Here is a 13543-nt window from a genome sequence, read left to right on the forward strand (position 1 = left end):
ATTTAACAAGCGCATTCGCGAAAAAAGCACTGTCGTTGCACCAATGTGAACCTAACCATAAACATCAATGTCTTTCTTTAAAATCAATACACAAATATATATTTTTAAACCTGCATATTTAGTTAATATTGCCTGCTAACATGAATTTCTTTTAACTAGGGAAATTGTGTCACTTCTCTTGCGTTCCGTGCAAGCAGAGTCAGGGTATATGCAGCAGTTTGGGCCGCATGGCTCGTTGCGAACTGTGTGAAGACCATTTCTTCCTAACAAAGACCCTAATAAATATGCCAGAATTGTACATAATTATGACATAACATTGAAGGTTGTGCAATGTAACAGCAATATTTAGACTTAGGGATGCCACCCGTTAGATGAAATACGGAACGGTTCCGTATTTCACTGAAAGAATAAACGCTTTGTTTTCGAAATGATAGTTTCCGGATTTGACCATATTAACGACCTAAGGCTCGTATTTCTGTGTGTTATTATGTTATAATTAAGTCTATGATTTGATATTTGATAGAGCAGTCTGACTGAGCGGTGGTAGGCAGCAGCAGGCTCGTAAGCATTCATTCAAACAGCATTTTCGTGCATTTGCCAACAGCTCTTCGCTGTGCTTCAAGCATTGAGCTGTTTATTACTTCAAGCCTATCAACTCCCGAGATTAGGCTGGTGTAACCGATGTGAAAAGGCTAGCTAGTTAGCGGGGTGCGTGCTAATAGCGTTTCAATCGGTGACGTCACTCGCTCTGAGACCATGAAGTAGTTGTTTCCCTTGCCCTGCAAGGCCCGCGGCTTTTGTGGAGCGATGGGTAACGATGCTTCGAGGGTGGCTGTTGTCGATGTGTCCCTGGTTCGAGCCCAGGTAGGGGCGAGGAGAGTGACGGAAGCTATACTGTTACACTGGCAATACTATGGTGCCTATAAGAACATCCAATAATCAAAGGTATATAAAATACAAATGGTATAGAGAGAAATAGTCCTAAAATTCCTATAATAACTACAGCCTAAAACTTCTTGCCTGGGAAAATTGAAGACTCATGTTAAAAGGAACCACCAGCTATCATATGTTCTTATGTTCTGAGCAAGGAACTTAAACGTTAGCTTTTTTACATGGCACATAATGCACTTTTACTTTCTTCTCCAACATTTAGTTTTTGCACTATTTAAACCAAACTGAACATGTTTCATTATTTATTTGAGGCTAAATGGATTTTATTGATGTATTATATTAAGTTAAAATAAAAGTGTTCATTCCGAATTGTTGTAATTGTCATTATTACAAATAAATAAATAAATAATGGACCGATTAATCGGTATTGGCTTTTTTTGGTCCTCCAATAATCGGTATCGGCGTTGAAAAATCATAATCGGTCGACTTCTATAAGAAATCCCGCTATGCCCTCTGGAGAACCATCAAACAGGCAAAGCATCAATACAGGACTAAGATTGAATCCTACTACACCGGCTCCGACGCTCGTCAGATGTGGCAAGGCTTGCAAACTATTACGGACTACAAAGGGAAGCCAAGTCGCGAGCTGCCCAGTGACACGAGCCTACCATATGAGCTAAATTACTTCTATTTGTGCTTCAAGGCAAGCAACACTGAAGCATGCATGAGAGCACCAGCTGTTCCGGACAACTGTGTGATCGTGCTCGCTGTAGCCGATGTAAGTAAGACCTTTAAACAGGTCACAAGGCCGCAGGGCCAGACGGATTACCAGGACGTGTATTCTGTGCCCAAGAACAGCAAGGTAACCTGCCTAAATGACTACTACTCACGTCTGTAGCCATGAAGTGCTTTGAAAGGCTGGTCATGGCTCACATCAACACCATTATCCCAGAAACCCTAGACCCACTCCAATTTGCATACCGCCCCAACAGATCCACAGACGACGCAATCTCTATTGTACTCCACACTGCCCTTTCCCACCTGGACAAAAGGAACACCTACGTGAGAATGCTGTTCATTGACTACAGCTCAGCGTTCAACACCATAGTGCCCTTAAAGCACATCACAAAGCTAAGGACCCTGGGACTAAACCCCTCCCTCTGCACCTGAATCCTGGACTTCCTGACGAGCCGCCCCCAGGTGGTAAGGGTAGGCAACAAAAGGAGGAGGGGCGTGGACTACAGGAAAAGGAGGGCCGAGCACGCCCCCATTCTTATCGACGGGTTGTAGTGGAGCAGGTTGAGAGCTTCCAGTTCCTTGGTGTCCACATCACCAACAAACTATCATGGTCCAAACACACCAAGACAGTTGTGAAGAAGGCCCGACAACACCTATTCCCCATCAGTAGACTGAAAAGATTTGGCATGGGTCCTCAAATAGTTCTACAGCTGCACCATCAAGAGCATCCTGACTGGTTGCATCACCGCCTGGTATGGCAACCGCTCGGCCTCCGACCGCAATGCGCAACAGAGGGTAGTGCTTAAGGCCCAGTACATCACTGGGGCCAAGCTTCCTGCCATCCAGGTCCTCTATTATTTAAAAAAAATATATATATTTAACTAGGCAAGTCAGTTAAGAACAAATTGTTATTTGCTATGACGGCCTACCCCGGCCAAACCCTAACCCGGTCGACGCTGGGCCAATTGTGTGCCACCCTATGGGACTCCCAATCACGGCTGGTTGTGATACAGCCTCGAATCGAACCAGGGTCTGTAGTGATAAAGGCCTCTAGCACTGAGATGCAGTGCCTTAGACCGCTGCGCCACTTGGGAACCCTATACCAGGCAATATCTGAGGAAGGCCATAAAAACTGCCAAAGACTCCAGCCACCCTAGTCATAGACTGTTCTCTCAGCTACCGCACGGCAAGCGGTACCGGAGCGCCAAGTCTAGGTCCAAAAGGCTTCTTAACAGCTTCTACCCCCAAGCCGTAAGACTGCTGAACAGCTAATCAAATGACTATCTGGACTATTTGCAGTGACCCCCCCTTTTTTATGCTGCTACTCACTGTTACTATCTATGCATAGTCACTTTACTCCTACCTACATGTACACTACCGTTCAAAAGTTTGGGGTCACTTAGAAATGTCCTTGTTTTTGAAAGAAAAGCACATTTTTTTGTCCATTAAAATAACATCAAATTGATCAGAAATACAGTGTAGACATTGTTAAGGTTGTAAATGACTATTGTAGCTGAAAACGGCAGATTTTTAATGGAATATCTACATAGGCGTACAGAGACCCATTATCAGCAACCATCACTCCTGTGTTCCAATGGCACGTTGTGTTAGCTAATCCAAGTTTATCATTTTAAAAGGCTAATTGATCATTAGAAAACCATTTTGCAATTATGTTAGTACAGCTGAAAACTGTTGTGCTGATGTTCTTAACTCTTATTTTTCTTAAAACTACATTGTTGGTTAAGGGCTTGGAAGTAAGCATTTCACGGTAAGGACTACTACACATGTATTCGGCACGTGACAAATACAATTTTATTTGATTTTATTGATCTCAATTCCCAACTTCTATGCATTTACTAATGACATAAAGCTGGTAATTATTCTGGGTGTGGAAGAAAGCGCAAATATTACTGCCAGATATTTATATTATAGCCTGAGGGACATCCAATGACCATTAATTCCCTGAAGTATGTACATTGTAAATAACTTGGTCATTACTCTTCATTACTTGGTCAATCTCTTCATTCAAAGACTCAATCATGGACACTCTGACTGACAGTTGTGGCTGCTTTGTGTGATGTATTGTTGTCTCTACCTTCTTGCCCTTTGTGCTGTTGTCTGTGCTCAATAATGATTGTAACATGTTGTGCTGCTACCATGCTGTTGTTATGTTGTGTTGCTACCATGCTGTGTTGTCATGTGTTGCTGCCTCACTATGTTGTTTTTAGGTCTCTCTTTATGTAGTGTTGTGTTGTCTCTCTTGTTGTGATGTGTGTTTTGTCCTATATTTATATTGTATTTATTTTTTATTTTTAATCCCAGGCCTCCGTCCCCACAGGAGGCCTTTTGCCTTTTGGTAGGCTGTCATTGTAAATAACAATTTGTTCTTAACTGACTTGCCTAGTTAAATAAAGGTTAAATAAAAATAAAATAAATAATACACAGTGTAACCATCATCCATGTACATTAGCTATTATTATTATTATTTTTTATAATCTTATTTTTAATTAATTCAAAATTTCAACCGAAGATTACACCATAAAACAGCAGTAGTGTTGTACCTGTATACATGATTGTATGTACTATTATTATTACTACTGATATTAACTGTATTTCATTATCCTCACTGCATTGTACTGTATTTACTGAAATGCTGTACCACTATACTGCTTTGGCAATATCTACAAATTGTATTTCATGCCAATAAAGCAATCCAAATTTGAGAGAGCGAGAGAGACAGACAGAGAGAGAGGGAGAGGGGCTTCTTTCTGAGGTCATGGAGACATGACCTCAGAATGAATTCAATGAAAAGGTAAAATATTAAAGGAGTAGTAAAGGTGAAAGCAAGTGCACGGGAGCTGCACATACAAAAGGAGCAAAGAGAGATGGAAAGAAAGGACCCAGAGAGCAATGCTGTTTAGGTCAGAATTAAAACAGTCTCCATCTAGAATCCATACCCAATTCTCAGCACCAACACCACTAAACAGACATTTTGCAACCAGGGAGGCGATCTCCAAACTACTTAGTAGGGATCCTTCCATCCAGCCGACCACAGAGTGCCTTTAGCCCTCTGAGCCAAGCACAGCCTCCTCAGCCAGACATGCAAGCAGATGACATAGCCTGGGCCGTCAACGTCAGCAAAGAACATTCCCAGCCTGACAAGCCAAACACAGACAGAACCCTTACTGCCGTGAGCCTCCCAGGCCCGTCCAAAAACAGTGTACTGTACCTCCTCCACTCCATAATGGACCTGATAGAGTCTAATCAATAATCCAAACTCCCGCCTGCCTCAGACAAACTGTTAAGAGTGAACCTGCAAGTAAGCATTTCATTGTACTGTGTACATATGACAAATAAACTTGACAACAAAGACAAGAGATTCCTCTTCAGCTTGTACTGTATGTGGAGGCTGTCTGTCAGTAGAGAACAGAGCACACTGATCCACCTGCCATGCCGAGGCCAGGAGAACTGCTTTAGAGTGCTGCCCTGCGCCTTTTGTTGTTGTTTTGCCGTTCTAGTTCTGGGTCAGTGGTTCACCATGAAAGGAAACACTACTCACAAGAGTAAAGCCACCCAGTATTTATGAAAAGGTTCCTCCCTCACAGGGAAAGTGTTATGATATATTTGGGTGGCATCCTGAGGAACATAATTGCCTAAAAGACAATGAATAGTCCCAGTATTACTGTGAATATACCCTTTAAAATAATATGTCCATGTTACCCATCTTACCACTGATTATCAGCAATGAGGAGAATAGATGATTTTATTATTTGAAGCTTTTGTTCCTGTCTATGTTAGTACAATCAGCATTGTTTTTAATTGACCTAATATGAACAGCTCTTTAGTTCTTCTGTATGTGGTCAACTGGGCACTGAACACATACAGTTAAATCTAATACTGTAATTACATATTTATTAACTATGTTTTAGTGGATTTATGATGTTTATGTTATGTTGGGCAGTGTATGTGAAGTGTGGTAGTCAGGACAGATGCTGATATTTGCATGTCTTGGCCGGGGCTGGAACCTGTAGGGATATACAGGTTTCCTAAAAACATAACCTATTCTCCTCAGTGAACCTCACCCACTCTCCTATAGTGAAAATCTCGAGGAAGATGTGCCTACGTTGATCACATGATCCAATCTGTCACATGATCCAAATTAAAGTCTCCTCATAATCCAAGAAACATGTCAGCATGTATTGTGTGTTGGACATAGCATTGATAATCTCATTTGGTGGACAATTTAAGATTTTGAGAAACCACATGTGCATAACTCTTCATTAGGTGTAGCCTAATGTGCTGCATGTCTTCTCAAATGAGTCTGCAGCTGCTTATCTGATAAGAGAGCATATGGCCTTAAAGTAACCTCATGATTCCAGTATTTAACTGGAAGCCTGTGAAAGAGAGACTTCTCTGTGTCCACTTTCTTCTCTGTGTCCATCTCAAGGGCATCATGGTTTCCAAGACATGCAAATGACCAATCAATTGCAAGTTATGTTACTGGCTCAGAAGCAGCTCTGTCAGGGAGACTCATAGCTGACTGGCCTTGTCATCCCACATTGGATTTTAACGCACTGTTGCTTTTGACATGGAAACGTTGCTTTTCTCAGAATGCAGGCCTACATCGCAGCTGATAGGAATATTTATGACCTGCTTGTAAGCGCCGTCCTCTGCACCGTTCCTACGAAACAGGGTTATATGCGCATGGATCTGTCTGGGTCCAGATCGTGGGATGATACCGGTGGCCTAGAGAAGTATCAAAGCGCCAGGAAACTAACGGTGAATGCCAGCCAGGGTTTTTTGTGAGGATGGTGTTGTTGATGATGATGATAAAGTAACATTATTTATAGGTCTAGACTGTTTTGCCAAATAATAATGGAGACTTTGTATAATTTATTATAATCGTAAAGGCATCAGGATGCTGAGGGTGAGATGAAAACAACTTGGTAAAAAGGCACTATGTGCAAGGAGCACCAAATAATAACGGGACATAGCCTACCCATTCCTCGTAGTGCTTACTGCCATTCTGCAATATATCTTCAAACTGTATGATGCAGTTAGCCACGAAATCGTCATATCCAATTGGCGCGTCGTGAAACACCGACAGTTCGATTTTCCTTCCGTCATGCACCTCCGTAACGAACTCGTCGTTCCACGCAGGGCTGTTGGTTTTCTGTTTGGTGGAGGTTTGGCCCACACGCGAGTCATCCACGTTTAGTGCGATGTAGGTGTCTAGGAGAAAAGTCTGGGTTTTTGGGCCAACCGCATGCCTGAGAGACCAAGCCGTCGGTTTCAAGTCCAACGCCTCACAAATCTTGATCTTCAATAACCCATTGAAAACCACCATTGCGGTGATGTAATCCTCTTCAATGGGCTTTGGAACAAGAATGGTTGTTTACAATATATTCCTTTAACCCAGCCACTTCAACGGGTCATAAATAATTTAGCCTAGTTTTATGTAGCGTTTGAATCCTCAAATTAAGACCACGGATTGAATGGTTTTTCCAAGAGGTTGTGACTTGAATATAACGGGAAAATGCCGTCCCGTGTCACTCTATCACACACGTACCAATCGGATGCTTATCAGTCGTTTTGAAACAGTCCAGAGACAGTAAATGTTCTTGTTTTTGCTCTCTAACAGTTTCGGTTTTCACAATGATAATCCACATTTGGGTTTTAACCAGACAAAGCCTTTCTTTTGAATATAATTAATACACGTATTGAGAAGCGTATACGCAGGAAAAATATGACCATGCAGCAGTTGGGATATCAACAGCCTACCCAAACCGCAACCCGACAGAGCAAAATCTATCAAAGATATCTATCCTCGGCAACTCCACTAGGCTCTGGAAACACTCGTATTCCACTGTTGGAAGATAGGGCGACTCCTGCCTCCTTGCAGTGCATTTGGGATGTTTCCCAAACAGGCTACTCGAGTTGTGAATAGCTCAAGCAATGTATAGTTGCAGGTCGACTCTAGGTTGTGGTTTTCTTGGTTTCTGTTCGCTCCTTATCCTCCCAGGATGTTCTCTCGCCGTTGCTGTTCTTGGTTTCCTGCAGACCTACCTCTTCTCCCCCCCGACCGTCTAAACGCTGCTGCAGGAAATGCGCAAAACACGTCAGTTTCTCGGCGCGCCGCGTCTTGTCTATGCCAGATGGGGGAGTGCGACGCAACAGTCAGTGTAGGCGAGCCGACCAGGCTGTCAGGACATAGGCGCATCCCAAGTGCTCAAGTGATAGACACTGGGATATTATTTTCTGGAGTAGGCCTACTCATTCCATTTCGGGAACATATCGGGGAAATACTGTTATAAACAGGGACTATTGCATCAATACATACATACATACATGGAAAAGGGGTGGATCATCGGGGTGGTTCGGTATGTCTGGTATTTGGAACATATGATTATTTTAGCTTACTTTATATAAAACTGACCGTTGCACCTGAAATACACCCATAGCTATAACAACAATACGTTATCTATTTTTCAAAACCATATCGTCGCGGATGCTTATGATGACCATAAGATTACATGAATGACAATACACACGGTTTTAGCATTGGGTAAACCATAGGAAATTAAATTATTGTGGATTTCTTTGCGACCTGATTAATAATCCATAAAATGTGAAGAGAGGCCACATTTTCCTAATATCTATATTTAAATGTATCCATAAATAAAGCGTGTTTGACCCAACAGTGCATCCCTATTGTCTGGCCTATAACATCAAACGTCTAATTTATCGACCTTGACACAAGAAAAGCAATGTAAAAAAGCAATGTGGTGCTATGGTTGATACAGGCCAGGCAAAGTTTGCAACCACATATCACTGAGGTTTGTGTGGAAATTCCCTTCAGTGTTGCACGTCTGTCTGCTACAAATGCACCACATTTAGGCTGCATTTGCAGTGCACGCTGGCGTTTCATTTTTTAGTGTATGCCTCCACCATGTGGAAGGAATGAGGTGTCTGCACAGTTAGGCCAATGTAAGAATAGTGGAACATTTAATTCACTATGACAACTAGGCTTGGCTACATCAATATTGTAACAGCACACAAACTCAGAGAACAACAGCTGCCTATACAGTGTAATCGGAAAGTATTCAGACCCCTTCCCCTTTTCCACATTTTGTTACATTACAGCCTTGTTCTAAAATGGATTACATTCATGTTTTTCCTCATCAGTCTACATACAGTACACCATCATGACGAAACGAAAACAGTTTTTTAGCATTTTTTTAAAGATAAAAAACAGAAATACCTTATTTACACAAGAATTCAGACCCTTTGCTATGAGACTCGAAATTGAGTTCAGGTGCATCCTGTTTCCATTGATCATCCTTGAGATGTTTCTACAACTTTTTTGGAATCCACCTGTGGTAAATTCAATTGATTGGACATGATTTGGAAAGGTACACACCTGTCTATATAAAAAGGTCCCATAGTTGACAGTGCATGTCAGAGCAAAAACCAAGCCATGAGATCGAAGGAATTGTCCGTAGAACTCAGAGACAGGATTGTGTTGAGGCACAGATCTGGGAAAGGGTACCAAAAAATGTCTGCAGCATTGAAGGTCCCCAAGAACACAGTGGCCTCCATCATTCTTAAATGGAAGAAATTTGGAACCACCAAGACTCTTCCTAGAGCTGGCCGCCCGGCCAAACTGAGCAATAGGGGGAGAATGGCTGTCGTCAGGGAGGTGACCAAGAACCCGATGGTCACTCTGACAGAGCTCCAGAGTTCCTCTGTGGAGATGGGAGAACATTCCAGAAGGACAACCATCTCTGCAGCACTCCACCAATCAGGCCTTTATGGTAGAATGGCCAGATAGAGAGATGAGAGATGAAACCAAGATTGAACTCTTTGGCCTGAATGTCAAGCGTCACGTCTGGAGGAAACCTGGAACCATCCCTACGGTGAAGCATGGTGGTGGCAGCATCATGCAGAGCGGGTGTTTTTCAGCAGCAGGGACTGGGAGACTAGTCAGGATCGAGGAAAAGATGAACCGAGCAAAGTACAGAGAGACCCTTGATGAAAACCTGCTCCAGAGCTCTCAGGACCCCAGACTTAGGCTAAGGTTCACCTCACCTTTTTTGTATGCTATTTTAATATATGAGAATTAACCAATGATATCAGGCCACACCTGGCCATGATTACAGACACCTGTGTGTCTTTTGACACTATATAAATGAGTCATTCCGCAGTGTTTGTCATTATACCCTGATGAAGACAGCTTGTCTGTCGAAACGTTGGAGAGAGAGAGGATCTGCAGATAAGAATGGAAGAACTTCCCTAAATACAGGTGTGCCAAGCTTGTACCATCATACCCAAGAAGACTCAAGGCTGTAATCACTGCCAAAGGTGCTTCAACAAAGTACTGAGTAAAGGGTCTGAATACTTATGTAAATGTGATATTTCAGATTTTTTATTTTTATAAATTTGCTAAAATTTCGAAAAACCTGTTTTTGCTTTGTCATTATGGGGTATTGTGTTCAGATTGATAAACGATTTAATACATTTTAGAATAAGGCTGTAACCTAACAAAATGTGGAAAAAGTCAAGGGGTCTGAATCCTTTCCAAAGACACTGTATCATCAGTTGAAACGTCTTTCCTTACCTACCCTATACCCTACCTGCTACCCTACCGTTCTTCTGTGAGCTGCTCCATGCCACAACCATGAGAGCTGCATGCTCTTGCTGCCTTCAGATGATATTCCAAAACTAGGCTATGTGTGTTATTATTTTAGGCAAGTCAGTTAAGAACAAATTATTATGTACAATGACGACCTAACCCGTAACTACATAATTGATAAATTGTATACCTCCACTACACTACTTTGATACACATCAGTGGGGATTAAGAAGCCAGTATACACAATGCCCACTGAAAAAGAAGTGGGTATATGGTCTGGTGCAATGTTCCGTCTAAACTGCATGCGCCGGCGCGCAGTAGCCCTGAGGCTTAAGACTAGGGGGCAGTATTTTTGTTTTTGGCTAAAAAACGTACCCATTTGAAACTGCCTATTTCTCAGCCCCCGAAACTAGAATATGCATATAATTGTCAGATTAGGATAGAAAACACTCTAAAGTTTCCAAAACTGTCTTAATATTGTCTGTGAGTTAAACAGAACTGATATTGCAGGTGAAAACCGGAGGAAAATCCAATCAGGAAGTCCCTCTTTTTTGAAACCTCTGTTCTTATGCATGCCTAACGTGCATTTAAAGGGATATCAACCAGATTCCTTTTTCTATGGCTTCCCTAAGGTGTCAACAGTCATTAGACAAAGTTTCAGGCTTTTATGTTGTGCGCAAAAGGGAAAGGCAGCCATTGTTACTCCAGGTCCTAGTGAAAAGCCAACTGTCCCGGTTGATATATTATCGAATAGATATTTGAAAAACACCCTGAGGATGGATTATAAAAAACGTTTGACATGTTTCTGTGGACATTATGGATATAATTTGGAATCTTTGTCTGTGTTGTCGTGACCGCTCTTTCCGGTGGATTCCTGGGCATAACGCACCAAACTAACGGAGGTATTTGGATATAAAAAATATCTTTATGGAACAAAAGGAACATTTGTTGTCTAACTGGGAGTCTCGTGAGTGAAAACATCCGAAGATCATCAAAGGTAAACGATTAATTTGATTGCTTTTCTGATTTTCGTGACCAAGTTACCTGATGCTAAGTGTACTTATTGTTTTGTCGAGCGATCGATAAACTTACACAAACGCTTATATTGCTTTCGCTGTAAAGCATAATTTCAAAATCTGAGACGACAGGTGGATTAACAAAAGGCTAAGCTGTGTTTTGCAATATTGCACTTGTGATTTCATGAATATGAATATTTTCTAGTAATATTATTTACCTGTGGTGCTATGCTATTCGGCGTTGCTGATGACAATTATCCCGGATCCGGGATGGGTGGTTCAGAAAGGTTAACCAATCATAGCTGCAGTAGGCCTATAGGCAAATAGACCATTTCCATATATGGATCTGCGCCATTTACTTTGAACTGGTACGCCGTCCAGCTGGTGGCGGTAATGCACCATTAACATTGGATGCCAACCGCCGTTAAACCCCATCGAAGAAGAAGACTTTAAACTGGCTGTGAGTAGATGTGCTCGTTTTGAGATCAGAGCGAGAGCTGCATGTAACCACATGTGCACATTTTGTACAAGTTCTTTGCTAATAAGTGAGTTATTAGCCCAGTTATAGATCATTTGTATTCAGCCATAGGGGAGTGAATGCTTCCTACAAGAGCACAACACATGTACATTTCCAGACATCTTTGAAAAGCAAGTTAGGTAAAGGGCTTTTTTTTGTCTTAAAGGGGCAGTGTTGTATTTTGAGACAGGCTTGAATAAGCTAAGTAGCCAAAAGGCAGAGGGTTGCATAATTTGTCTGATTCTCTGTAATAATGGTATGGGAATAGTAATGCATTTTATTTTTTTTGTGTTTTTTTTGCATCAAACAACACTACATTTTCAGTGACCTCTTTGTCTGAAGGACAAGCCCTGCATGTTTTTTTCAAAAGTCTCATGAAATGTAGGCCTACATTGATCACCACACATTGGCTGCTCCTGTAGGCTGAATGATAGAACAGCTATTTCCATGTTAAAATGTAATGGGATGCATTTTCTCCATTGATTGTGATGGTAGGCCACTCTGGTAGGTCTACATTATAATCAAATAGCCACAGTAGTCTACTTGGCCACTGTTAAAACTGTAACTTAAAACGGGTAGTCTCAGTCTCAGTCTCAGTCTCAGTTCACAGTAAACGCTCACTGGAAGTTGCACAGAATTTCACAATGTTCAAGTTTGCGCTCGGCCGACCTGAAATTTGCTCAGTGATGGAAAACACTTGAGGGAACATTGGTGTGGTGTATACCTGTGTATAGCCTCCACTACACCACTGGCCCTTTGTGTTTTACAAAAAGTGCACTCTTCTACATGAGTGCGCTGGTATTATGGTTGCTGTTCTTTCAGAATCACAAACCTGTCACACACTGAAGGCCTATAGGATCACCACTGTACTAACCTGTCACACACTGAAGGCCTATAGGATCACCACTGTACTAACCTGTCACACACTGAAGGCCTATAGGTTCACCACTTTACTAACCTGTCACACACTGAAGGCCTATAGGTTCACCACTGTACTAACCTGTTACATACTGAAGGTCTATAGGTTCACCACCGAGCAAACATGTCTATAATAGATATAAAAACTGTTACAATTTCCTTCTGTTACAATTCCCCCTAGTCTCCCCTTACTAACAGTGAGCGTGCAACTTTCCAACAATGTTATGAGTAAAGTAGAAAGCCCAGTTTTCAATAGGCGATGAGAAATTAATGTTTCAGGGAAGGAGTGTATATACAGTTGAAGTCGGAAGTTTACATACACCTAAGCCAAATACATTTAAACTCAGTTTTTCACAATTCCTGACATTTAATCCTAGTAAAAATTCCCTGTCTTAGGTCAGTTAGGATCACCACTTTATTTTAAGAATGTGAAATGTCAGAATAATAGTAGAGAGAATGATTTATTTCAGCTTTTATTTCTATCATCACATTCTCAGTGGGTCAGAAGTTTACATACACTCAATTAGTATTTGGTAGCATTGTCTTTAAATTGTTTAACTTGGGTAAAATGTTTCAGGTAGCCTCCCACAAGCTTCCCACAATAAGTTGGGTGAATTTTGGCCCATTCCTCCTGACAGAGCTGGTGTAACTGAGTCAGGTTTGTAGGCCTCCTTGCTCGCACACGCTTTTTCAGTTCTGCCCACAAATGTTCTATAGGATTGAAGTCAGGGTTTTGTGATGGCCACTCCAATACCTTGACTTTGTTGTCCTTAAGCCATTTTGCCACAACTTTGGAAGTATGCTTGGGGTCATTGTTCATTTGGAAGACCC

The 13543-nt window shown here is 41.8% G+C and overlaps 1 protein-coding gene across 1 annotated transcript in view; it reads right to left on the reverse strand.

Annotated features, from left to right (window-relative positions):
* Positions 1-7783, reverse strand: part of LOC139580562 (protein kinase C epsilon type-like) — a 168899-nt gene extending 161116 nt beyond the window's left edge. Inside the window, exon 1 of the mRNA XM_071409388.1 lies at positions 6629-7783. Within this exon, the coding sequence (XP_071265489.1) occupies positions 6629-6976 (348 nt within the window). The 5' untranslated portion in view covers positions 6977-7783. The remainder of the gene's footprint in view (positions 1-6628) is intronic.
* Between the last annotated feature and the right edge of the window lie 5760 nt (positions 7784-13543).

This window comes from Salvelinus alpinus, chromosome 7, assembly GCF_045679555.1.
Source record: "Salvelinus alpinus chromosome 7, SLU_Salpinus.1, whole genome shotgun sequence".
In the NCBI taxonomy this organism is placed as follows: domain Eukaryota; kingdom Metazoa; phylum Chordata; class Actinopteri; order Salmoniformes; family Salmonidae; genus Salvelinus; species Salvelinus alpinus.